The following is a 24011-nucleotide window of genomic DNA, read 5'->3' as shown; positions in this document are numbered from 1 at the left end:
GGGCTCTTTAACTCCTTCGTGGGTGTCCTGTGCACCGTGCCTTCATTGGTCTTCAGTTCTCCCATCTTTTGTTCTTTTCCCTCTCAAACTCCATCAGGATTTTACCCACTGGATGTTCCAAGCTCCTGCAGAGAAAGTTGTGCACCCCTTCATCATCTCCATCCAAAATGGGAATTCCCACTGTGGGACTTTGGCACTCCTGCTCCAACTTGGCAGCGTCATGCATGGCGTCACCCAGCAAAGCCCCAGGGGAGCTGGGGATGGGAGCAGAGCCACAACGTGGGGCTTCTCAGGTTGTGTATGGGGTCAGACCCCAGCCGTCGAGTCTTAATGCGCTTCGCTTTCCTCTTCCAAAATTTTTCCTTCAGTTTGTAAAGATGGTGAGGCTTTATTTTAATTTTAATTTTTTTTTTTTGCTTTTTTTTAACGTAAGATTAATTTATATTCAATACTGTATTTAAAGTTGTAAAAAAAAAAAAAAAAAAAAAAACAAAACAAACGAACAAAAAAAAAACGGAAAGCAAACCAAACCTCTCCTTTTCTCTCAAACCTTTTCTTTTGTGAGCTTGAAGGAATTACAGCAGAGACACACACAGCTCATGGTCAGACACAGTGGGATTCCCAGCGCCTCCTGTTTCGTTTTCAGACGCTTACACCCAGGCTGCAGCACAGAGCGAGTGCTGCAGGGACAGTCCTGCTCGCTCCCACGAGGGCAGCTCGGCATGCACCTGCCTGCAGCATCTTTGCCAGCTCATGGGCTTCTCCGAAATGAGTCAGGCCTTGGGGATTTCTTATAGAGGGTCCCCTTCTCGTTAGCAGCTCTACTTAGAGGCACAGCAGAATTTCCCTGCGCTTTCTTCGCAGCACCGGATTCCTCTGCTTTGAAGGAGCTGGGCCGGTGTTTATGCTCTTCAAAGCTGTGCAAACATTCAGCCAGGTCCCCCTTAGTCACACCGTCTAGACGCCGTCAGTCCTTCCCTTCTTCAGAAGGGCTGCTGCCTTTCCTGTTCCCCCGAGCAAAGGAGTGTTGCACAGTCAGTGGGTGCAAGACTTGGCAAAGCCGCTCGCTGGGTTTGAGTCTGGGTTTGAAGTTGTGTTTGGGTTTGAGTTTGGGTTTGGGTTTCAGTTTGGTTTTAGGTTTCAGTTTGGGTTTAGGTTTTAGGTTTAGGTTTGGGAGAAGCATTCTCTCCTTCCAGGAAGGTGGCATCTCGAAGCCACACTTGGAGCCCCCGTCGTGACATCATATCCACACATGGCAGGGAGTTTGGACACTTGGGACACCGAGGCAAGGCAGGACATGGAGGGGAGAGGGGATGCATCCTATAGTGGTTCCACCATGCTGTTCATGCAGAAGAACCCAGTGGGTCCTGGGGGTGGAGGAGCTGCCTGTGCCAAACAAGGCACACAGAGGGAGGAAAATATGAAGAATTAAAATCTACTTAGGAAAAAAGAGCCCACAAAGCTCTTCTCAAAGTGGTGCAGCTGTTCATAGCTGGCCTTTACACAGCCTGTGACCAAGCAGAGCCGTGTCCCCCCTGAGCTGTAATTTGCTGTGACCAAGCAAACACGTTGCAGACCTGGGAATTTCCCCTCTTAAAAGGCATCGGGAAGGAGCCAAATAGCCTCGGCTGCTTCCAGCTTTCATCCTGGGATTAGCGGAACGAGGAACCCCTGGGCCCCAAAATCCAAGTGGGCTGCCAACGTTTTGGAAGCACAATAGACTTGGAAAACACAGCCCCTTGGAATTACCAACTCAGCCAAAGGAACTGTTTGCAAACAATTAAGCAGTGACCCAGAAGTAGGGAGCGGGGAGGTTTGTGGCTTGACAGTCAATGTCGAAACATTTGCTGTGATTTTTTCTGCAGGCACTGCAAAAGCCAAGAGGCAGCACAGTCAGTTTGGGGATGCCGAGCAGCTTGGGAAACTCGCAGGTTCCCAAATCTGCTGACCTTCAGCCAATGCAGTCACTGAACTGCAGCTCCATGCCCCAAAAGCCTAGCTCACAGGGTTCTCCTGCAGGAGTAAAGAGAAGTGTTGAAGGTCAGATTAGATGGGGACCTGGGCAATCTGATCCATTGCCTGATTTAGTGGCTGGCAGTCCTGCTCACAGCAGGATGTTGGAAATGGATGATCTTTGAGGTTCCTTTCAACCCACACCGTTCTATGACTCTGTGGGGTCAGAGCAGAGCATGATGATGGATGAACTGCAGCATGCATCCCTCAGGTGGAGGCTGCAGGGGGACCTGTGCCTTTAAAGCATGCAGAGGTGTTATTTCAGTGGAAAAAGTGTTTCATGGCCATGATGGAAATTGTATCTAACTGACTGACCAAAGAGAGAGAAAGAGAGAAAAGACCTTCCTTCCCTGCATGGATTTAGGATTTTTTTTTCCACTAATCAAGAAGAAAAACAGAAATAATGTGCTGGGGGGGCTGGGAGGAAAAGGAGGCCTCTCTGATGTCCTATAAACTTGGGGGTTGTGAACAACACATGGTGATGGGAGCACAGTTGGCCCTGTGGAAAATGTGAGGCAGCCAAGAAGCACGGTACAGGGGCAGGAGCCCTGGCACTGTGTGGAGACATGGCAGCATGGCTTTGACCAGACCAAATCTGTGCTTCCAGGGGATACACAAACACAGATGAGGTCCACAAAGGACAGGATCAGAGATCTCTGCCATAAGGTTTTTCCCAAGGGAGGGATGGATCTCATCAGAATGTCCCTCAACTTTGTTATGGGCTCATCATCTACCTGGTGCAGCTCTCACCAGCGGGGCTGAACCTGGAGCTGAGTCCTGGCACTGGGTTTTGGCACAGATGATGCTCCTCCCCTGGCTGCTGTGAACAGCCCCATAACCAAATAAAGGATTTTCTCAGCACAGCCACCTCCAAGTGAGTTAAATGAAACAAAAAGGAGCAGCTGAACAGGATCTGCACTTTTCCCCCATGATACGCATTTTCCCTTTTTCATGGATAGTTCTACCAGCTGAGCTGCAACCTATGTTGTGCTTCTTTATTTACTTAAGTTTCAAAGCCTGTGGCCAAGAAGGAGCCACCAGAAGACGTGCTCTTGTCATGGGCGTCCACATTCCACTACCAGAGCTGCAACAGCTCCCATCCATCCATTCATGGATCTGCAAATGAATGTGGGGTGCAGGCGAGGAGTTGCAAGAAACAGCTATAGTGAGCTTGCAAAGGAGCAGGAGAGTGTATAAAGCTCAAGTAGGGTGGAAGTTGCTTTTGGGGGACTTTTTCTTCTACTCATTTCTACCTTTCACTCAGAGATCCCCCGTGCTTGCCAGGAAGCCCAATGGGGGCAAGCATTTTGCCACCTGGCTTATGCACGCACCGGTCGAGGAAACAATTCTGCAACTGAAGGAGGAAATCTCCATCCCAGCTATTTCCAACCTCTATTGTTTGTTCCCCTGCTCATGCATTACACAGCGCAGCAAGCAGAGCGGTGAGATTGCGACACTGTGCATGTGCTTTCAGACATTTAATTTTAGCCTTGTAAGAAGGATTTGTGGTATCGAGAAAGCCCAGTTCTAAGGAAAGAGGAAACCTGTGATTCTGACACTTGACTTTGACCAAAAAAGGAAGCAACTCATGTTGGTGACCTAATGGCTTTAGTAATCTGTGCTGCAATGCTCAGGAACACAGTGGGTGCCCAGGGGGGTTTTCTCACCCCAAGGGCCTGTGGCAAGGCTGGAGCCCTTCTGCACCCAGAGCTTCATGCTTTGGGCTCTGGAGAGCCTGGGACCTACCTGTCTCATAAGGACAGCATCAGTAGGGCTCTCTCAAGAGCCTTCCTAGAACTGGGGCACATCTCTGCTTCCTCAAAGGCAGAAGCATGATTGGTGTCCTTTCCCGGATATTATTATGTATATTTTTTTGAAATCTTGCAGATATAACAGTCTTTCAATTCCTCAAAACCTGCTTCTGCATGTGACCAGAGATGTCTCCTTTCCTGCCTGTCCCTTCCCCTTCTAACAGCACATGTGTACAACGGGTGGCTGGAGCCAGGGCGTCTCCTTCTCCTTTTGAACAGCCCACAGGGTACGATGTGTACATTTCACTGAGAAAGCCACCAAACCCCAGTATGGCATGGAAGGGGAGAGCTCAGCACCTTGCTTTGACCATGAGGGAAGACCAACGAAATGTAGTTTTAGCCCTGTTTGTTTTACTGTGTCAATGAAAGAAGGGGAAGAGGAAGATGCTGATTGAGTGCTAAATACTATACAAAATGAATCAGGGAGCTTGCCTAGACATGGTGCATTGCCCCAAGAGCTGCCCAGTAGTGAGGAGAGCAAAGATTTCTCACTCCATGAAACCCATGAACGCTGTATCCATGCACTAAGCCCTGCTGTGTCTTCCTGCTGCTTGGCTAAGGGCACGACATGGAGACTTGGCAGTTCCCTGCAGCCCTATGTGTTCCTGTACGGGGCCATGCTGCATGTACTTGAGGGCTCCTGGAGAAGCAGAGAGCATAGGAGAAGACCTCAAGGCTTGCACAGTGGGTGCCTATGTACTTAGCTCTCAGGTGAGGCTGCACCTCAGGTACTGTGATCATCTATGGCCCCTCACTACGAGAAAGACATTGAGGTACTGGAGCGTGTCCAGAGAAGGGCAGCAGAGCTGTGAGGGGTCTGGAACACGTGTGATGGGCTGAAGGAACTGGTGTTGTTCCAGTCTGGAACAGACCACATGGTTTGGAGAAGAGAAGCTCAGGGGAGACCTTATCACTCTCTACAGCAACCCGAAAGGAGGTTGTGGCAAGGTGAGAGTCAGCCTCTTCTTCCAGGTAACAGTGATAGGATGAGAGGATATGGCCTCAAGTTGCCCCAGGAGAGGTTCAGGTTGGATATGAGGAAACACTTATTCTCCATAAGAGCGGTGCTGAAGGCACAGGCTGCCCAGGGAGGTGGTGCAGTCACCGTCCCTGGAGGTGTTCCAGAGCTGAGTGGATGTGGCACTGAGGACATGGTCAGTGGGCATGGTGGGGGTGGACTAGCAGCTGGATCAAGTGGTCTTGGTGATCTTTCCAACCTTAATAACTCTGTGACATGGAGGTGGGTGCCTGGTCCTCAGCACCAGGCTTTTCTGCAGCTCTCCCATTCCCAGCCAAAGCAGGAATGCTAGGAATGTGAAATCCCGGCACACCAGCCCCATGCCCCCCCTCCACCCTGTGTCTCTGTCCCGTCACAAGAACAGGATATTTGCCCAAGCAACATCCACTCACAGTTCGCTATCAGGAAAAAACACTCAGTCAGCGTCTGGAGGGGCTGATGGGCTGATGGGGCTTCTGTATGGGGAGCAGGAGTTGAAGCTGCACAGGAGCTTCAGCACATGGGGGCTGCAGTCAGGCGTCACAAAACAAGACAGGAAAATACACAATGTGGGGATTTAACTCCATGCTGGAGCCATCTGACTTCAGGTAAAATGGGCTGGGGGCTTCTTTGTGGGCATCCCCATCCCATGGACACGTCCCACTTGCAGTGCAGGCTCCATAAATCTGTCCTGTCCCAGGTAAACAGGATCTGGTCGTGCTGCCTGACCTTGTTTACCTCCCCGAAAGAATCTGGCTGGAATTTTCTTTTCTTGTTTTTTTTTTTTTATATATATATTTTTTCTTTCCTCAGGGCCGGTGAGTCAGCCAGCAGAAATGCGTGCAGCCTTTCCACACTGACTCACACCGCTGCCCGACGCTTCCCTCTGCCCCACACCACTGGGCCAGGAGAAAGCCCAACATCCCCCTGATGTAACCCACACACCGCTGTGGGCCGTGTGTTGACAGTGGCATCGGAGGTGACGGTGGCAGCAGTGGTGACAGTGGCAGGTGGGAAGTGCTGCCAAGCACTTGAGCAGCCCCCGTGCCAAAACACAGGAAGTGCGCTGAGCAATCACCCCGCGCATTGTCAGCTCCAAAAACACCAAAGCAAACAAAACAAAACAAAATAATTTAAAAAAGAAAAAAAAAAAAAAATAGAATAGGTCTAACTAGAACAATTGCCCAGGAGAAAAGAGGAAAAAAAAATAATAATAAGAAAAAAATCGGAGGCCAAGGGACCTGGCCTGGCGCCAGGACCCTTGTTTTTGCTTCCCAACACAATGCACGTTAAATAATACTTCCTTCTCGCAACACGGCCCTCTTGGGCCGTCCCCTGTTTGTCACAAGGTCTGAGCTTAGGGTAATGGCCCTGGGGCAGCCATCCTTCCCCCCCCTGCTGCTCCTGCCTGCTCCCACTGCTGCTGAGGAGGAGTGAGGGCATCTGGTGGCTCTCAGCGCCCTCCCAGCCTCTGCCACCCATTGGCAGATTGGGGCTGAGATGACTTGTGGGGTGGGAGCTCCCCGAGGTCAAGCACGCAGCCATCACAAGCTATCCCCATGTAGACATGCCCAAGTTTAGGAGCCCTCCTATGCATGGCTCACAGCGGTCATATGGAATACGTTGACTTATTGCCAGGTTAAATAAAACAGAATTAAAAAAATATATATGCATAATTCATAGGATGAATGGTTTCATGACATTTCTGGCCAGGCTGGAAGCTTGGGATAAGGGGAAAAACAGTTCCTTGGCTCTCCATTCTTCAGGTTCCACTTGGCTCGGGCTCAGCTTTTTTCTCCTGGGGATTTCTCTTCCAAACGATAGTGCTGCTGGCCCCCACACCATTTAGATGTCTGCACTGTGGAGGAATTCAAGGAAAACCAGTTTTGTTTATTTTAGCTTCTTTCCTGAAATATTTAGCATCTGAGGCACCACACCTGTTGGCAGTAGCAATGAACAGCCATCTCCCTTTCTACCTCTCTTCTTTCTCTGTCTCCATTTCCATCTCTATCCTTTTGCCATAGGTTTATTGTGGTTTTGGTTTTTTTTTTTTTCATTAAGTATCAGGTGCAAGAAATGCTGGGTTTGATCCTTTTAAGCCCCATTCCCCCCCAGAGTCTTTATATACAAAATGGCAGTACTTCAGCTGTACATGTACTACCAGACTTCTGTTTTCTTACTGTGCTGGGAGAGATGGACCCAGCCTTTAGGATGCCCCCAAACCATTAGTGATAACTGTGGACACAAAAAGTGGGCCAGCAGCAGGGTTCACCTGACAACACACATCTAAACACTGGCTCTGAAGTCTCACCCAGCCGTCTCAGCTCCCTCCATAGTCAACAGTGATGGGCACCTCCATGAAGCAACTCAGCTTTATTTCTGGAGGGTTGGGATGAGTCATGTGGCAGCGTTCAATGCTCCCCTTTGTCTAGAGTAGGAGACAAAGGCTGCAGGTGTTTGACTGCCTAATTTTCAGCCAGCTCAGTGGAAGATACTTAACTTTCAGCTGGCAAACAGTAGGTACAGTGAATACAACCTTGGGAGAACGATGTGCCAGCACACAACAGGCAGTGGCAGGTCCTGGAACTTGGCTTCCACCTTGATTTTATTGAACAGTTGCAGTCACTGCTCGCATTTGATCATGAGAACCACTGCCTCAGCAAAACACAGATTGGTCAAACTACAGAGCGAGCCTCGTCCTCCAGAAAAATGTCGAAGAAAATGTTCTGTGGGGACCGTGAAGCACATCAGAGAGCGGAGCTGAGGCTAATGGCTTGCTTCTTTGAGCATGGGGCTTTCCCTGGGTCTGGCATAGCACTTATTTCTATCAGCTTGCCAAGCCTTTGACAATTTGCCCTCTTCTGATAACAGAAGAGAAAATCTGTGGTAGCCAGAACTAAACACTGAGCCCAAATCACCATGTGCATCCCCTCCAGCCCAGCACTGTCTGTTTGGCCATTTCAGCCCCTGTGTTCTGTCGGTGGCTGAGCAACGCTGCTGACAGCTCACCCTCCTAAAGGTGAGAGTACAGTGGAAAGTTTATTCAGCCCAATGTTTGTTGTTTGGCCTCTACTGCAGAGGGAGCAGGTGCTGGAGGTTGTTTGGTTAGCTGGTTAAACAAACTGCAGCATTCCTGCCAGCTCCTGCAAGCTCAATGGGCAGAAAGCAGCAACTCAGATGTTTCTGTGTGCTGGTTTGAGGCATGAGGGGTTGCTCTGGTCATTGCTTTACAACAGCCACACGTTCAGAGCTGAAATGGCCCTAGAAAAGGATGCACAGCCAGGGTATAGGAAGGTGAATATTCACATTAGGATAGACCACGTTGTCTCAGTGGGCAGTCCAGGTTGACTCAGCACTGTTCTTTCGAACTCTTCTTAATGGTCTTCACAGCTCCAGTTCGGAATCCAGTGCAGACAAGTGGTGGCTTGGCTGTTGCCTGCTGAAAGCCGTATCAACATCAGACCACGCCACTAGACTGAATTATCTTTGAGATGACCATCAGGTTGAATATTAAGAAAACATTCTGGTGATGATGCATTGGAACAGACTGCCCGGATAGGTGGTGGAGTCATCATCTCTGGTGGTGTTCCAGAACCGTGTGGATGTGGCACTGAGGGATGTGGTTAGTGGGCATGGCGGGGTTGGGCTGACTGTTAGACTAAGTGATCTTAGAGAGCTCTTCCAACTTTATCAGCTCTATGGTTCTATGATCAAAACAATCACTTGCCATGGCAACCTGTCACAGGGTTATGCTTTTTGACCTGGAAAATCCATTCACACCTTTAGTTCCGATGCTCATGCTCATTTGGGAGCAGCTCTGCTCTCTACAATGACAATGTGTATCATGATCCCATTTTACTTATGGGGCAGGCACGCATCTATGAAGTGTGATGAAATCCTGTAGAGCTGATCTGCGTCACAGACTGTGGGAAGCAGTGGTGGTGATATCAACAATGGCCAAACAACACAGAGTCCTGAGAACTCTTTGGAGAGTCAAGATGCCATCCCATTTGCTTCGAATCTTCCAGCTCTCTCTCTTTCACATTTCAATTATTTAAATGTTTATCATACAGAATACTTCTGTTGGTTGGATACTTGGCATCAATTCCTAAGACCGGTGCCTGCACACAATCTGAAATCTCTTAGGTGCTTCTAATTATTTGTTTGACCAAATCTTGCCAACAACTATCTTCCCAGCAGATTCTGCAAGCAGATAGTGCTGCAGCATCAGCTGGGCTGCACAGACAGATTTCCTTAGCAACAAATCTCACTATGTTACAGTTTCAGGCACTTCCTAAGAAAACTTTCTGAAATGTATCCGAAGACTGTATAATTTCAGAAGGGAAGCGTAACTGCCTACCAAGAAAAATGGGAACACGCACTCCATTTTAAGCCCATGACAGAAAGTAGTCACGCGGCCACAAAGCTCCGGCCATTCTCTGGCCAGCCCTTGCCTCCAGCCCTGCTCAGCAGTGTGCAGAAATAGCTGTGGGCATAAGTGTGCCCAGACAAAAGCCAGGGAGGTTTCTGATGTCAGCCGGGCACCAGACACCCGTGTCCCGTCATGATGTCCCCAGACACCTACGTTTGTCTTTGGAGTGGATATGAACCAGGATGCAGAGGGAGAAGTGGAGAGATGGATTTGATCTCTCATCCTGTGGTGGAAATACAGTGATAATTCCCTCTATCCCTCAAAAAGAAAGCTTTTTTTTTTACAGTTAAAAAAAGTGTTTGGCTGAATCACCAGACCAGCTGCTTCCTACATAAATAAGAGGCACGCACGGTGTGCAGAAAGGAATAGTTGACATTCCTAATCAATTAGATAAGGGGGAAAAAAGCAGTTCATTTTCCTGTTCAAAATCAAATTATCATGGTTACTTCAGATTTCAAGGGCATTTATCTCCCGGCCTCAGACAGTGAAGGGGAGGGGGGGCACAGGTGCTGGGTTGAGGCAGGACCCAGCTGCACAGCCCTGGCCAGGACAGGAGCAGCCTTGGTGTTTGCCTTGGTAGAGCCAGGGTATGTGCTCTTACCAGGCCAGGGTTAGCTGGCAGTGCCCAAGGGAGAGCCTTAAAACTCTTCTGCCAAATGCCACGAGGGGAGCACTCTGAGATCCTGCCTATGTGCTGCCTGGCTTTGGAAACCCAGATAAACATTTACCCAAGGCCATGCCAAGGGAAGCGAGGTGAGGAGAAAAGTGGCTCCCACAGCTGCAGGAGAATGGAGTCACTTTCCCTTCCCTGGTTCGGCTCTGGGTGTTTGTGGGGAGGAGGTACACTCTCAAAATGTGAGGCGTCTTCCACCAAAAGCGGAGGCAAGCGCTGGCCCCATGGGCCAGATGCAGCATGAGGCAGCATCTTCAGGTCGCTCCTTGCACTCACACCGCCGCGGGCTTCACGATTTCCCGAGAATTTGGCGATAAAATACGTAGCTGAGTCGAGGAGGGCCTGCACAGCCCTGATCCGAGCCTCGGGAGACTGCGCTCGCCCTAAATCCCAGCCTGCAGTGCCACCTAACGAGCATCTGCTGAGACGTGAAAAGCAGGCGTTGGCCGCAAAGGCTACTCAGGGCGCTCCCCCTGCCTCAGCCATCACCAGTGAAGGATCTCCTTCCATTAAGGAAGTCGTCAGCCCGTTTTGCTCTACCCTGGTGGCTCCAAGGAAGCTAGGGCACCACGGTGGATGGAAGGTTTATGGCCAAATAGTGTCTAGGAGAGAGAAATCACTTCAGCCTGGTGATCTGGATGCTCACCGGGGGTTGGAAGATGTGATTGCCTGCTGTGCTCCTGCTATTTTGTTTTTATTGTATATGACAGCGCACTGCAAAACTTACTGCTGGCCTAGGGGGCGAGAGCTTCACCAAACCCTAATTGCAAACCCTAATCGCACTCCTGGTGGCATGAAGGACTCTTGGGTGGTGTGGCCTGGCACGGCAGGGCACAGTGTAACAATTTTTGCCTGAAACGTGGATAAAGGTCACCTCCTACCTCCTGTATCTCCAGGGCTCAGCACAGATGCAGTTCAGTGCCCACTTCTGGCCCCAGACCAGCTCTGAGCACAAGTACCAATCCCATCACAGCCTGCACCCCTCAGATGAGGGCCTCGTAGAAAGCAAGCATCACAGTTCTGGCCCCTTCCCAGTGTGAGAATGGGGGATGTGTGCTGCTTTTCATGGAAAATGTCCTGTGGAAAGAGGCTTTAGGACTTAGGGTGCTCTACAGGGCAGGTGGGCTGCTGTCCATGAGTCGAGGAGAGCCTGCAAGCCCTGCTCCAAGCCTCGGGAGTCTGCGCTCGCCCTAAAGGAATGCTGCTGAAATGAGAAGCTTATATGTCCATGTGCATTTCCTTAAAACAGCAAAATTCAAATTCATTGAAACAGCAGAACTCGATTGAAATCACAAATACATGCATTTATGGAAACCCACAAAAGTGAGCAAACAAGGAAAATGACAAAGCACTTATTTTCCCTTGCCCACCCATGTTTCAGTCCTAAGGTTCGGAGCACTGAAAATCCTCCTAGAGCTTCCTGAGAAGGGAGCAATCAGCACTGTGTACTTTGTGTACCACAGCAGTGCACTTCAGACCTGCTGCGACACAGAAGCATTCAGCACTCAGAGCAGCCTAGGGAGAAGGAACCCCATTCTCTAGCAAACTGTTTATCTTGGAAGGTATTTCAGCACCTTCACAAGGACGTTTATGTATTTTGCATGAATCAGTCACTGGACAGCACGTGCATGCAGCCAGGGATTGGGACCAATACCAGGACACGGATCTCTTGTGCAGGAAAATAGCTGTGAGGTTGGGCTGTGTCATACAGCTACCTGTTCCCTGGTCCAGTGAGTTCTGAATGTGACTTGCATCAAGAAGGACAACGTCAGCAGGTGATTGTATGCCCCTTACTCTCAAGATAGACAATAACCCCAAAGATGGATTTCATGGTCCCAAAGACAGAAAAGGGATGGGACTTTGATGTCTAACACTAGTGTGTGCTGTAACTGCTGAGCTACAGTTTAACAGATAAGAAAACAACAGATCCTCTTTCAGCGGTATGTTCAAAGACAAATAGTAGCTGCTAGTTCTGGCACTGACCCTGTCCTAGGAACTAACTGAGCTCTTTGAGGAAGTCCAGGAAGAAACGCCTAAGAATGTTTTCCAGTTGCACCCAGGTGTAAGCTAACGTGCAGGAAAGCTGAGTGGCCCACCAAGGTGTCATCTTCCCTGTTTAGAGGACCACAGTCTGGGGTTTGGTGCTTGCTATCCCATTTAGATCACACTCCTGGCACCCCAGAGCTGCACTCAAGGCATGGCCACAATGGAAGGGAAACGCTGAGTGCTCTGATCTAGTGTGAAAGGCTGAAGCAGAAAGTTGTTAGGTGCAGCTCATAAAATCAAGGTGAAACAGCACCTTGTGCTGGGGCTCTGGCTTTTTGGCCCTCTGAATCTGGGAAATCCCTGAGCTGGGAGAGAATCAGAGCAAGGCAAGGCACACACAACAAAAGTGCAGCTTTAAACACATCATTTGCTGGCGGCTGATGCAAGACTCTGGGTAAACTGAGGGGCTGCCAATTGGCAGCAGAGGGCAGCTGCATTCTTTCCACAAGCTTTAAGCAAACCTATAGCATTAAGAGCACTGATCAATACAGGCATTCCCATTCCCATAGGGTAGCTTTTCTGGAGTCTAACTGCTGACACTCAGCACAGCCTGCATTTGCAAAGCCAGCTCAGCTCTGACTGGGCTGGACTCAGAGGCCGGTGCAGCACTGACTTCGTCCTTTTGCTGCCCTTTATTTTTGCGATGCGTTATGAGGCTGAGTACCAAAAGCACAACCTGCATATAAAACAGACCAAGCAGCGTAACGAGTGCCATCTACTGATAATTAAACACACAGCAGAGCAGAGCAATAGGCGGGTTTACCAGTCAAGCCAGTGATACATTGCAAACAGTATTGGCAGCACGACTCCCATGGCTGCCAGCTCCCATGGCGTTACAGAATCACGGCGGCATTCTGCTCCTGCTGCAGTGTTGTTTCCTGGAGCTACGTCAGGCAGCATTCATAGAATCATAGAACGGCCTGGGTTGAAAAGGATCACAATGATCATCTAGTTTCAACCCCCTGCTATGTGCAGGGTCGCCAACCAGCAGACCAGGCTGCCCAGAGCCACATCCAGCCTGGCCTTGAATGCCTCCAGGGATGGGGCATCCACAGCCTCCTTGGGCAACCTGTTCCAGTGCATCACCTCGCTCTGTGTGAAAAACTTCCTCCTAAAATCTAACCTAAACCTTCTCTGTCTCAGTTTAAAACCATTCCCCCTTGTCCTATCACTGTCCAGTACTTCTGTGATGTGCTGGGCTGTTTTGAAGCTGTGCTAAATCTCTGCTGCGCTTTTCTGAAAAAAAATAAAAAATAAAAACCCTCAGTAGAATTAGGATTTATAGAATCTAAATGACCGTTAATAAATTTCTAGTGTTAATGTAAGTGCCTGTATCTACTGCAAGCCGAGTCGTTTAATCAAACCAGTAGCAATTAAAATGGTAATTCCTCTGTACAAGATTTTGCTTGCAGTTTTTACTCCAGTAAAACTAAAACTCTTTGAAGTTAATTGGAATTTTGATTAAAGGCTCCTGGATCTGGGTTTCTGGATTTGTACTAAGGAAGGTTCAATATTTGCTTTGGTTTTCTGTGTATTGAGTTCCTTTCTATGTGTTAGTGTGACTGTACAATTAGTCATAGCAACTCCAGTGAAGGTTTTGGTAATCTAATTCCTGATATACTTTAAAAAGGTCTTTTATCACAGAGTGGCTTTTAAAGGTTGTAAGATCTGAAAGACTGGGCCGCTTGTTTGTCATCATTATTTTTAGTTCCTATAAAAGGCTGAGTAACATTCACTTAGCAGTCATTCATGACTTGGGACAGGTGGGAGGATTCTTGCTTTTCACCCCATGTGAAAAGTGTGATGCAAGTGATGGGAATGTTGTTATGCCACACGTGGAACAGTTGTTGGAGTGAGGTGAAGAATGGCAAAAGCAGGAAGGATGAAGGGGAGGATCATGTAGAAATCTGCCTGATGATACTGAGGACGTGGACTCCTGCTGTACACCTCTACTTATAACGCAGGTTACTTCGTTTCGAGAATGCCTTCAGTATTCGTTCTCTCATACTGACAATAAATATGTAATGCTTGAGTTTGAGGCAGCACAAATTCAATAAAGGGATGTAGATGTCCTGAACTACCAAGTGCAGCAGCTATCCATAAAGGATTCAGCCTCAAGTTTCTGTGCAGCAAAGGCGGGATTTCTCTTCCCCTCTATCCCAACACGGTCAATAGAATCATTGGAAGGTTGGAGGAGACCTCTCAGACCCCCTGGTCCAACCATCAAGCAGAACATTGTCCCCCATTTCTCAGCTCGGATCTGCTATAGTTCGCACAAGGATTAAAAGCGGTCGCAACCCAGAGAAACGCTCTGGGGTTTGGCTACGGTTTTTCCGAAGCTCTTCGCTTGGAGATGCTGAGTAGGCTGGGTCTGTGCAGGTACAGAGCCCGAAGCACGGTTCAGGCCGCTCTACGCCGCCGTTACCCAAATTCAGGGCCGTCACGTAAACGATCGAAGGGAGCTGGCAGCGCGGGAGCGGCTGTGAGAGGGGCCGAGGCGGGAGGCGGGAGCGGCCCCTCCGGCGGTTCCCGCCCAGCGCGAGGCTCCGCCTCCCCGCGCGCGCCGAAGGAAAACGTTGCGCAGGTTCTAAAGCGGGGCGGGGGGAGGGGGCGTGGGAGGGGGAGCGGCGGGCAACGGCCGCCAACGGCCGCCGACGGGCACCGCCGGCCTCGGCCCCGCTGTCCTCCCCTGCCATGGAGCTGTCGGCTATCGGGGAGCAGGTGTTCGCGGTGGAGAGCATCCGCAAGAAGCGTGTGCGGAAGGTGGGCCGCGTGGTGGGCGAGAGGGGTCCCCCCGGCCCGGCCCGGCCCGGCCCGCCTCTTTTCCTCCCTCCTCACACGGGAGCGGGGGGCGTGGTGGCGGTGGCCGCTCTGGGATGGGGCGGGGAAGGGGGGTGTCTCCGGGGCGGGGGGTCTGTGAGTGAGAGTCACCCTATAGTGGCTGGGGGGCTCGGCCTCAGCTCGGTGACTCAGTTTCCCTGAGTGGAGGAACCCCGTCCCTGGGGGGGTGGGCTAGCCTTATGCGTCTGGTCGTCGGGAAGTGCCTTATAGGGCGGTGTGTGCAAGCATCTGGAAGCTGGGGAGCCCCTCTGTTGGAAAACACGGGCTGCAGGGCTGTGCTTTCTGTGCTGTCACTTGGTGCCAGCAGCAGCAGCGCTTCCATCCTCCTGCAGTGCTCTGAGAAGCGTTTAACAAGTCCTGTGGTATAATATTAAAGATTTCTTTGCTGGTTGTGCACGTTCTTCTGGGCCTCTGCGTGTGGTTTCCGATTGCTGCGTGTTTGTTGTTTGGTTTTGTGCTTGGGGTGAACAGATAAGCGGTTAACACTGAGCTTGAGCTGTTTGGGTTGAAAGGTGGAGTGGCTGTGATGGATGGAGTGGTGCTCTGGTGCAGCAGCTGGAACATGCTAAAGTAACGCTTCATAGGATCTCAGTCTTGTATATCTTCTCTGCTTGAACAGATTCCTCTGACACCTGCTCCCGGCGTGCATCTCCCTCTTGCTTTTATGCATGCTGACTTCTTGCAGGGCTCCCTGTAAATGCAGGGATGGCTGCAGTCTGGCGTTTGCGATTCTGCCTGATGCTTTCCTGCTCCAGCCTACTGTAGGGAACCTGCTTTTAGAAGCAGGGTCAGACTTGATCTCCAGAGTCCCTTCCAGCCTCTGTGATTCTTCTCAGCGATGGTCCCAAGCTGTGGGGAGTTTGCATCCTTTTAAACAGCCCTCCGTGCCCACAGGGAAGGAGATACCACAAGTATAGTTGAAAGAGGAAGTGGTGTTGTTTTGAAAATGAAGTGGTGGGAAATGAGCTCTTTGCTCAGACCTGTTGATTGGTTGCTTCTCTTACCATAGCCCATATTTGGTTGTAGACTTTACCTGTTTTTTCCTTCTTTTTTCTCCCCTCCAGGGTAAAGTAGAATACCTGGTGAAGTGGAAAGGATGGCCCCCAAAGTAAGTTGTTTTACTTGTCTTTTTCTTAACTATTTATTAATAGTATTCACTGTATCTTTGCAAGCGAGAGTCTCATTCTTCACGGGTAACCTCATGTGCCTCATTCTGACAGCTGTAAACAAAGAGCCACAAACCAAAACTCTGTATTGTTTCCACACTGACAGCCGAAGGATGCAGTCTGTATGCCAACCTCTTCTGACTGTGTTTTGCCACTACTGAGCTATTTCATTTAGATGATTTTTAGTTAAAAAGCTTTTATAATTTGGTATGATTTGACAAGGAACCTTGATTCTTCAGAGCCTGGAATGGTGCTTGCTTTTCTGAATCAGCACCAAGGGGACTGCACTTTATTTGTAGAGCTATATGTAGTCTTGTAACATAGAAAACAAGGCAGTGGTCTTGTCTTTGTTATCCTGCTGTATCCCCTCCGCAATTCACAAAAGGGAAGGGGCAATATTTCAGATGGATTGTAGCCAACTGGAGGTGATCTTTGTCCCTTTGAAATTACTGCAATGCCTTTATTTCCTTGTCTGAAACCTTCTGTTGTTCTCAGTGCCTTTTCTGCCTTTGCTTTGGCTGCCATATTGCAAGAGGGAAACGATATATATATATATATGTATATATTGCATCATTGCTGTGCACTGTTTACAGATGCTTTTTTATTAAAATGCAGCTGCCGCTGAAAAAGAGTCATTGCTTTGTGTCTGTACAATCTGTGACATGCTTTGAGATTAAAAACATTAGGTAACTGGAGAACATTTCTGTGTCAGCTAGCAGCCTGATGGAACAGCCTCATGGTCTTACCCATGGGGAGAGAGGTCTGCTTTTCTGTAGGTACCCAGTGTGCATGGGTGTGACTGCAGTGTGTGTCTGGCTGCCCTGGACGGTGCTGAGCAAAGGCGAACTTCTGCTCGCTCATCCTTGTAGTTGCAAAATGCTGGGTGTGATCCTGATGGGTGTTTGGATGTGATCCCGACAGATTGTACCTCGTGTTTAAGAAGGTGGAATGTGTTTCTGTGTGCCTAATCCTTGCGCTTACAGGGCCTGCATAAGTAGCTTTCCCTCTCTGGTGGTGATAGTCAAATTGGGATGACTGTTTTCTTGACTGTAAATCCTGCTGTTGGAGTGTAACCTAGTGCTCTTAATGAGTACCAGCTGCAATGTGGATCAGTTCTTGGGCCTTTTTGCCCCTCCTAAGTAGCTACACCTAATTTAATCATTATCAGAGGTTGGGAACGTTTCTAGTCTGTGAGGCACTGTCCCCTTTGACTGGAAAAATATATCTGGAAAGGAGAATTGGGCAAACACAGCAAGATCTTTTTTGGCAAATGACATTGCAAGAGAAGGTGGAGTGAGACTTGGTATCACGTTTCTTTTGACAGAGCAGCCCTTATTCTTGCTACTGCCTTTTCGTGCCCTATACCTTGGAACTGTAGGGGAACAGGATCTCTGGGGAATTAAAAGCACAGCTTATGCCCAGAGAGCAAGAGAATATGAAGGTTCCCTTATTTTGATGTGAGAAGTCCGAACACCTTTTTCATGTACACTCAAGTTCAAAGAACACTTTTTTTTTTAACTGTAATACAGCAGTTTGATTTGCTTAAAACCAAGATGCTTTGAGCATGCAAGCTACTTTCATCCTGCTAGCAGTCTCTGTTCCTTGTTTCTAAACAGAAATATGCCTGTGATGGCATGTAACACCCCACAAGCTGTTTGCATCTTTGTCTTCCAACATCTGCTGTTTTCTCGTCCCACATCATATTTCTCTTCATTCCCCTCCTCAACCTTGTCACATCGTTCTTGATAATCTCCATACCAGTTATCTTGTGATTCCCACTGAATGCTTCATGGAAAAAAAGCAAGCATAGAACTGATGTTTGCTGCTTTAACATTTATTTGATATTTTACACTCAAGAAGTGTTAATGCCCCATTCCTCGGATTCCTGGACTGTACTGCTGGAGTCAGGGAATGAAGGAATGACTGCCTGATTCTAGCGACAAGCTTGTTTACAACTTGCCTTGGAGTTAAGAGGGGAGGGGGAAGAGGAGGAGTAGAAGGAGGGGGAAGGAGGATCATATGATCTATGTTTTCCAGAGTGCCTGCTCTCTGCAGTTCTGCTGCAGCCTGGGCTGTGTGTGCCCGTATGTATAGCTCTGTGTGTGTGTGTGTGAGTGTGTGGCAAATTGAACCGTGGTTGTTTTTTTTTTTTTTTTTTTTTTTTATATGCAGTGTTTTGCCACTGCAGTGAAGCCAGGAATTGAGCTGCAGAGAAAAAGGCAACACCCACCAAGGGTTTTTCTTTCTTTCTTTTCTTTTCAAAGCAGATTTTTCTTCTCCTGCCTATGAAAAGTGATCTGATGTCTTCCCCCCCCCCCCCCCCCCCCCCTTTACGTTACCATTTTTCTGAAATTTGAGGAATGAGTGCCAGAATCCCTGCAGCTGGGAGGAAACCCTCCTCTGTTCAAACAGCATCTTGGTTCTGACAGCTCACAGTCAGGTTGCTGCAAGAGGCTCGGGCGAAGGAGGGAGGGTGGATCAGTTGGTTATGAAGACATGTCTGTTCTTAACCCTCTGATGCACAGTGCACCTAGGGATATCTGAATTCCATATTTCTGCTTCTCAGTTTGGTATTAAAAACAAACAAACCTGTACCTCCATTTATAGAACCATTCTCCAGGATCTCTTCTGTCTTTCAGTACCTTTCTTCTAGCTCATGAGTAGATGAAAGGAAAAAGCAGTCCACCTTCCTGTGTACGTATGTGAGTGTGCCACATGTTGCCAGTGCAGGCTGTGCTTCATCCAGAAATGTAAGCCTCCTAAAATGCTTTTTCTGAGTTTAAAGGCACTGCTACAAGTGCACCTTTGCCACTTGTAAGTTTCTCCTGTCTGTCCCCCTCTCCAGGGGCTGGAGAAGCTCTGCTTTGAGACACTGGACATCACGTGCTGGAAACTGAATGCTCTGAGGCATTTGGGATGTCAGACTTACCTTTTTGCTTTAGGGTTTGCATGATGAAGATGTGCTGCCCATCTTTTCTTGGCAACCGTGAGCCCTTAGAATAAACCCACTGCAAGGACTGCCTTGTGACCCTTTCATCTTCCAGAAACCTTTCACCATTGGAATCTTTGGCTGCTTCTCTTCGATGTTAACCACAGCCATGCCCCTTGGGAACAGGTTTTGGTGTGGCCTGCTGTGTGGTGTCAGCCCTTTCCTGAGCAGCTGGCTCCATTGTGGCTGTCTGGCAGCGGAGGAAGTGGGAGCAGCAAATGACAGTGTTCATGGATTGCCTTCAGAGTGTCGAGTTCATTTTAAGCAGTTTCATTAGTTGTAACCACAGTGCAGGTGGGTTCCTCCTGTGCAACCTCTGCTAGGCAGAAATAACCTGCAGGGGGAGCCGAGTAAGAGGAGCAGTAGTTGGATGGTTGCCATCTACTTGCCTCAGGGCCCAAATCTAAACACGTTCGGTTGAATGGCAACAGTGAAGAAAAATTAAACTCTTCTTAAAGAAATACTTTTGGTTCCAGTGATTAGAGGTAATTAATAATGCAGGGAAGAAAGCATACTTAATCTTTGAGCGCTCTAAATTAAGAGAGACCTATTTTTCAGAAAGCTGTATCAGATTTCATCTTGCTGTCCCATATATTTGCTGGATTTCTGGGAGTGCTGCAAGTGCGACCTGTTTATGCTTTGCCTTAAGACCAGTTTGTGGCTCTGCACAGGCTTTGCAAATAGTGTGAAGGGAGCCCTGGGGGGAAAGCCTTCCCTGCTCTCCTGCAAATTGTTGCTTGGTGTTTGGCGGAAGGGGAGGTGATGTCTGGGGGGGACTGGCTAGAATTCCTAAGAGCTCTAGCAGTGTTGTGGCAGGCCCCACGGAGCCTTGTGAAGACAATATCCAGGGTCTCAGCACACTGGGAACGGTCCTGCAGAGGGAATATTTCATTAAAGCTTGTTTACTTTATATTCCGTATGTTTTTCTTCAGATACAGCACATGGGAGCCAGAAGATCATATCTTGGACCCTCGCCTGGTAGTGGCTTACGAAGAAAAGTAAGTGGGTGTGTTCTTTTCTTTCACTGGGTGCAGGAACTAGTGTCCTTATTCTGTTGTGGTGTCCCCACTTCAATCAAAGATGAGACGCGCAGCAACAAGTCCTTCTCCATCTCTGTAACCTGGCCTTGATGAGGCAGATAAGGCAAAATGAGGCCAAGCACAAGCATTGAGCCAAAGAACAATTGTTCTCAGGTTTTAATTGGGTCCAGAGCTGGACTGGAGTGATGGGAGGTGATAAGTTTCCCTAGCCCGTTCTTGATCAGTTAAGTCAGAGAAGTTCCTGTATTGCAAGAATTTCACTCCTGCAAGAAGCAGTTCTGGGATGCTTTCCAAGTCCATGCTATTCACAGTTGGTTTTTAACAGAGGAAATGAGGGAGCTTTGCAAAAGGTGGAAGTCCTGGCTAGGCTTTGTGCTGTGGTGTTTATTGCTTTGTTTGATTTGTGTTCATCCTTCACAGGGAAGAGAGAGACCGTGCTTCAGGGTACAGAAAAAGAGGTCCCAAACCAAAGCGCCTCCTATTGCAGGTAGCTTCTTGCTTTTCTTTTGTACATTTCTAATTAGTTAGCGCTGTGCTACTGCTTTGCTCACAGGAAAGTGGAAACTGTCCGTTCACTGTTGCATGGACAAAACTGGAGGTAAAATGCTAATGCAACTTGATCTCAGTGGGTAGGGAGGTACTTTTAACCTGTTAGCTGAACAGCAGGTAGCAAAATGGCAAAAAAAGACACAAAAGCACAAGAAACAGCTCTTGCTCTCTGAACTAGGATCTTGCCTGGTTGACATGGTCTTTTCACTTCACACTGGGCTTGGACTTTCCAGCATGTGAAAGGTAGTAGCTGCATGCTTTGATGATTGCCATACAAAGTAACCAGTCCTAGGCAAAGCATGTAAGGAAGAGTTTAGATTGCAGGTGAAGAGATGAGAGAAACAGTGTTGTAGGAGCACCACAGTTTCTCCTAGGTCACCTAGATGCTCAGGTAAAAATAGATTCCTGGCCCCCAGGTGAGAGCCCTGATGACTACATCGTCAGATTCCCATTCTGAACCTTGCTGTATTGATGTTCTTGTCAGCGGCTGTATGGCATGGACTTGAGGAGTGCCCACAAGGGAAAGGAAAAGCTCTGTTTCTCTCTTGCACGGAGGTTTGGAGGAGGAGACAGTAGCCTGCCAGGGGCCAAGACAGGGCAGGCAGAGTTCTCGGAGAAGACTGGGGGAACAGTCCTGCCATTCTCTCTCCGGAAGCAACGCAAAAACCAGAAGTACTTGCGACTGTCAAGGAAGAAGTTCCCCCGCATGGCAAGCCTGGAGAACCGCAGCTGCAGGCATGAGTTCTTCTTGAATGACGCAGTAGACCTGGAGACCCAGCAAAGCCCTGAGGACTGGGAGGCTGTGCAGCACACCGGCAAAGAAGGTAAGGCCAGACACCCCTTGACTGAGAAGTTCTGGGGTATGAGAAGGATGCTCTGCGTGCTGCCTCCTTACTTGCCTCATCCTGGGATTGTGGCTGAGGTCAGATCCTCAGAGCATCTCTTGCTGGCTCACGTGGCTTTCATTTCTGCAGGTTTCTTTCCTGGTTGGATGACTATAGTTTTTGAATGCTGTCACCTCTCTGTAGTCTTAAATCAACGGCACCACTCCCATGTTAGGAAACATGCAGAAGTTACTAGAAGTTAATGCTGTGTTCCAGTTTCCTTCTGGCAGAGGTGACAATAACCTCTGCCTCTGTCCACACGCCCGTATGTGTTTTTCCTGTTGCTCATGTAAAAGGAGCTTAGCTGGTCTTGGGCAGACTCTGACATTGGCGCTCCTCTACTGGTGCTGCTCTGAGAGCAAACAGGAATGTCCTTAGGAACCCACAGTACATTCCTTCTGCCCCCTCCTTCCCTTTCCTCCTCACACCCCACATCCTCTCTAAAGCCCGTTGCTGTAGAGCTTATGTGAGAGGGGGGTGAGAGAGAGAATTGAGGATGGTAACTGCCTGATCCCATTGAGTAGGCAGCATAAGTGTAGGCATGGGAGATAGCCTGGCACATTTGGCATTTCTGGGGAGGGATACCATCCTCTTGTGCAGGAGGGCTGTGGGATGTGTACGTTGCTCTGAGTTACCAGGGAAACTCTATCCTTGCATTATTAGAGCTTCTGAAGGCGTAAGGCTTCCTGAGGAGTGGAAAACAAGGGCTTGTGCTGCTTGTAGTAGTTAAGAGAATCCTGTTACTCCTTGCTGGGAGTAGTTGTTAGCCAGGCCAGATTAGGCAAGATTTTGGAGAGAACACTGTGTTTAGGGAATCAGCACTATCCCCTCTTTCAGCCTGGGACTAGAACAGCACCTGAAATCCAAGGGGGAAGCAGTGGGGCAAGCACAGAGGAATCCAGAGTCACATACTGGCAGCAGGCAAATGTGTGGGGCTGTTTTCAGCTAGAAGTGCTAGCCTCCAAGGCATTTGGGGATCTGAAGGGTGAATGGCACTGGAGATACATAAAATGGTTTTGTTCTCCCCATGGCATATGGGATGTGTGGAATTCTAATTAGTGTTAGGGTTACACACTTCAAGTGTGACAAGAAGAAGCCATAAATAACCTTTTAAGAATATATTTCCCATATTCTTTGCACAGCTTGAGGTAACAAGGTACAGTGCAGGTACAGTGGTAGAGGGAGGGTATATTTCCTTTCTCTGCCTATTTTTGTGGCTGTCTCTGGGAGCTAGGGATGGTGAGGTTTTGGATGGGGAGAGGGACTGTTAGTTATTAGTGCCAAAGTGCAGAAATATTTGGGTTTCTTATGGAGCTCTCGGGGAGCAAAGAAAGAACATGAGAAATGGAGAGCAGCCTCTTTGTGAAGTAATACTCATGTTTTGTAGCCAGGCTGCATTACAGATGCAATATGAAGAAGACCCTCATCTTTGGATCCCTATGCCTCTCATGAGAGGATCTAAGAGCTTGTGATTGTTGACTTTTCGGGGGTAAGACATTTGCAAGAAGGTCAGCTTGCTCTTGGATGAGTGTGTTTAGCTGATACAGAGGCACATGGGTTGAGAAGGCACAGGAGACACTGGGGAACTGTGAACGGCTGGAGGCGCTGGGTGTTGTTACTTCATCCTGTCGATCTCCATGTAGGCTTATCCAGTGCTGGTGTGTGTCTGAACACCCTTACAACTCTCTGCTTTTCCCTTTGTAATCTGCAGTGATCCTCTGTTTTTCCTTAGCCTCTGAAGGGAGGGCTTGCCCATGCTCGCTCTTGCCTCGTGTGTGCAGACTGAATACAGGCTGATTTCATCCACCATTTAACAGAAACGAGGCACCTTTTCCATCCTCCTCTTTGCTTCTCTCTCTCTCCCACCTTCTCTCCCTCTCACTAATATGCTCTGTCTGCCTCTCCTTTTGTAGCAGATGTGGATGGCAATCTCCCTTGGATTCCCACTGTGCCCCCCAGCGAAGTGACAGTGACAGACATCACGGCAAACTCCATTACCGTCACTTTCAGAGAAGCACAAGTGGCTGAGGGCTTCTTCCGAGACCGGAGTGCGCAGTTCTGAATCTCCATTTTCAGTGCTCCCCAAATCTAGTGCTTTTAGAGTCGGGCTAGGGAGGGCTTATTTTATCCCTTAAGAAGGAAAAAAAAAAATCCAAAATGTCTCAGAATGTTTACAGAGACCTTTTTTTCTTCTCCTTTTTCCCCTTTCAGATACGCAAAAAAAAAGAAAAAAGAAAAAAAAAAAAAAAGGCAGCATAGGGGGTGTGTGTTTGTCATTGCTTTGTCCATCTGAAAAACTGACAGCCCTTTCCCTGGCAAAGACTCCCCTCCTAGATGTCGAAGCAGCAAGCTGAACAATTTGGCTTTTATGCTGCTAAGTGGCAGCAGCTGCATTTGTGGGGAGAGGGCATGTGGAGGTGGAAAGAGAGCTAGGTCTCTAGCCTGCTGCCTTGTTCTGCAATTGATATCCCTTGGATAAAGATACTTCTCTATGCGTTGCTCTTCCCACCTTCCTCCTCCCTCTCTTCATGCAGCACTGAGAGACGGTGGATCCTACCTGTGTAGATCAC

At 48.7% G+C, this 24011-nt stretch overlaps 1 protein-coding gene across 1 annotated transcript; it reads left to right on the top strand.

Annotated features, from left to right (window-relative positions):
- Window positions 1–14666: 14666 nt before the first annotated feature.
- On the top strand, window positions 14667–23503 carry CBX7 (chromobox 7; the record flags this gene model as incomplete). The annotated part of the gene is made up of 6 exons (XM_079544715.1): window positions 14667–14735; window positions 15878–15921; window positions 19901–19966; window positions 20429–20495; window positions 21042–21381; window positions 23355–23503. The coding sequence occupies 6 exons, from the start codon at window positions 14667–14669 to the stop codon at window positions 23501–23503; spliced, it is 735 nt and encodes a 244-aa protein (XP_079400841.1).
- Between the last annotated feature and the right edge of the window lie 508 nt (window positions 23504–24011).

The sequence above is a fragment of the Tetrao urogallus genome (genome assembly GCF_951394365.1).
Source record: "Tetrao urogallus genome assembly, chromosome: 1".
Lineage (NCBI taxonomy): Eukaryota > Metazoa > Chordata > Aves > Galliformes > Phasianidae > Tetrao > Tetrao urogallus.
Note: the sequence above shows the minus strand (reverse complement) of the source record. Positions and strands in the feature narration are given on the sequence as shown.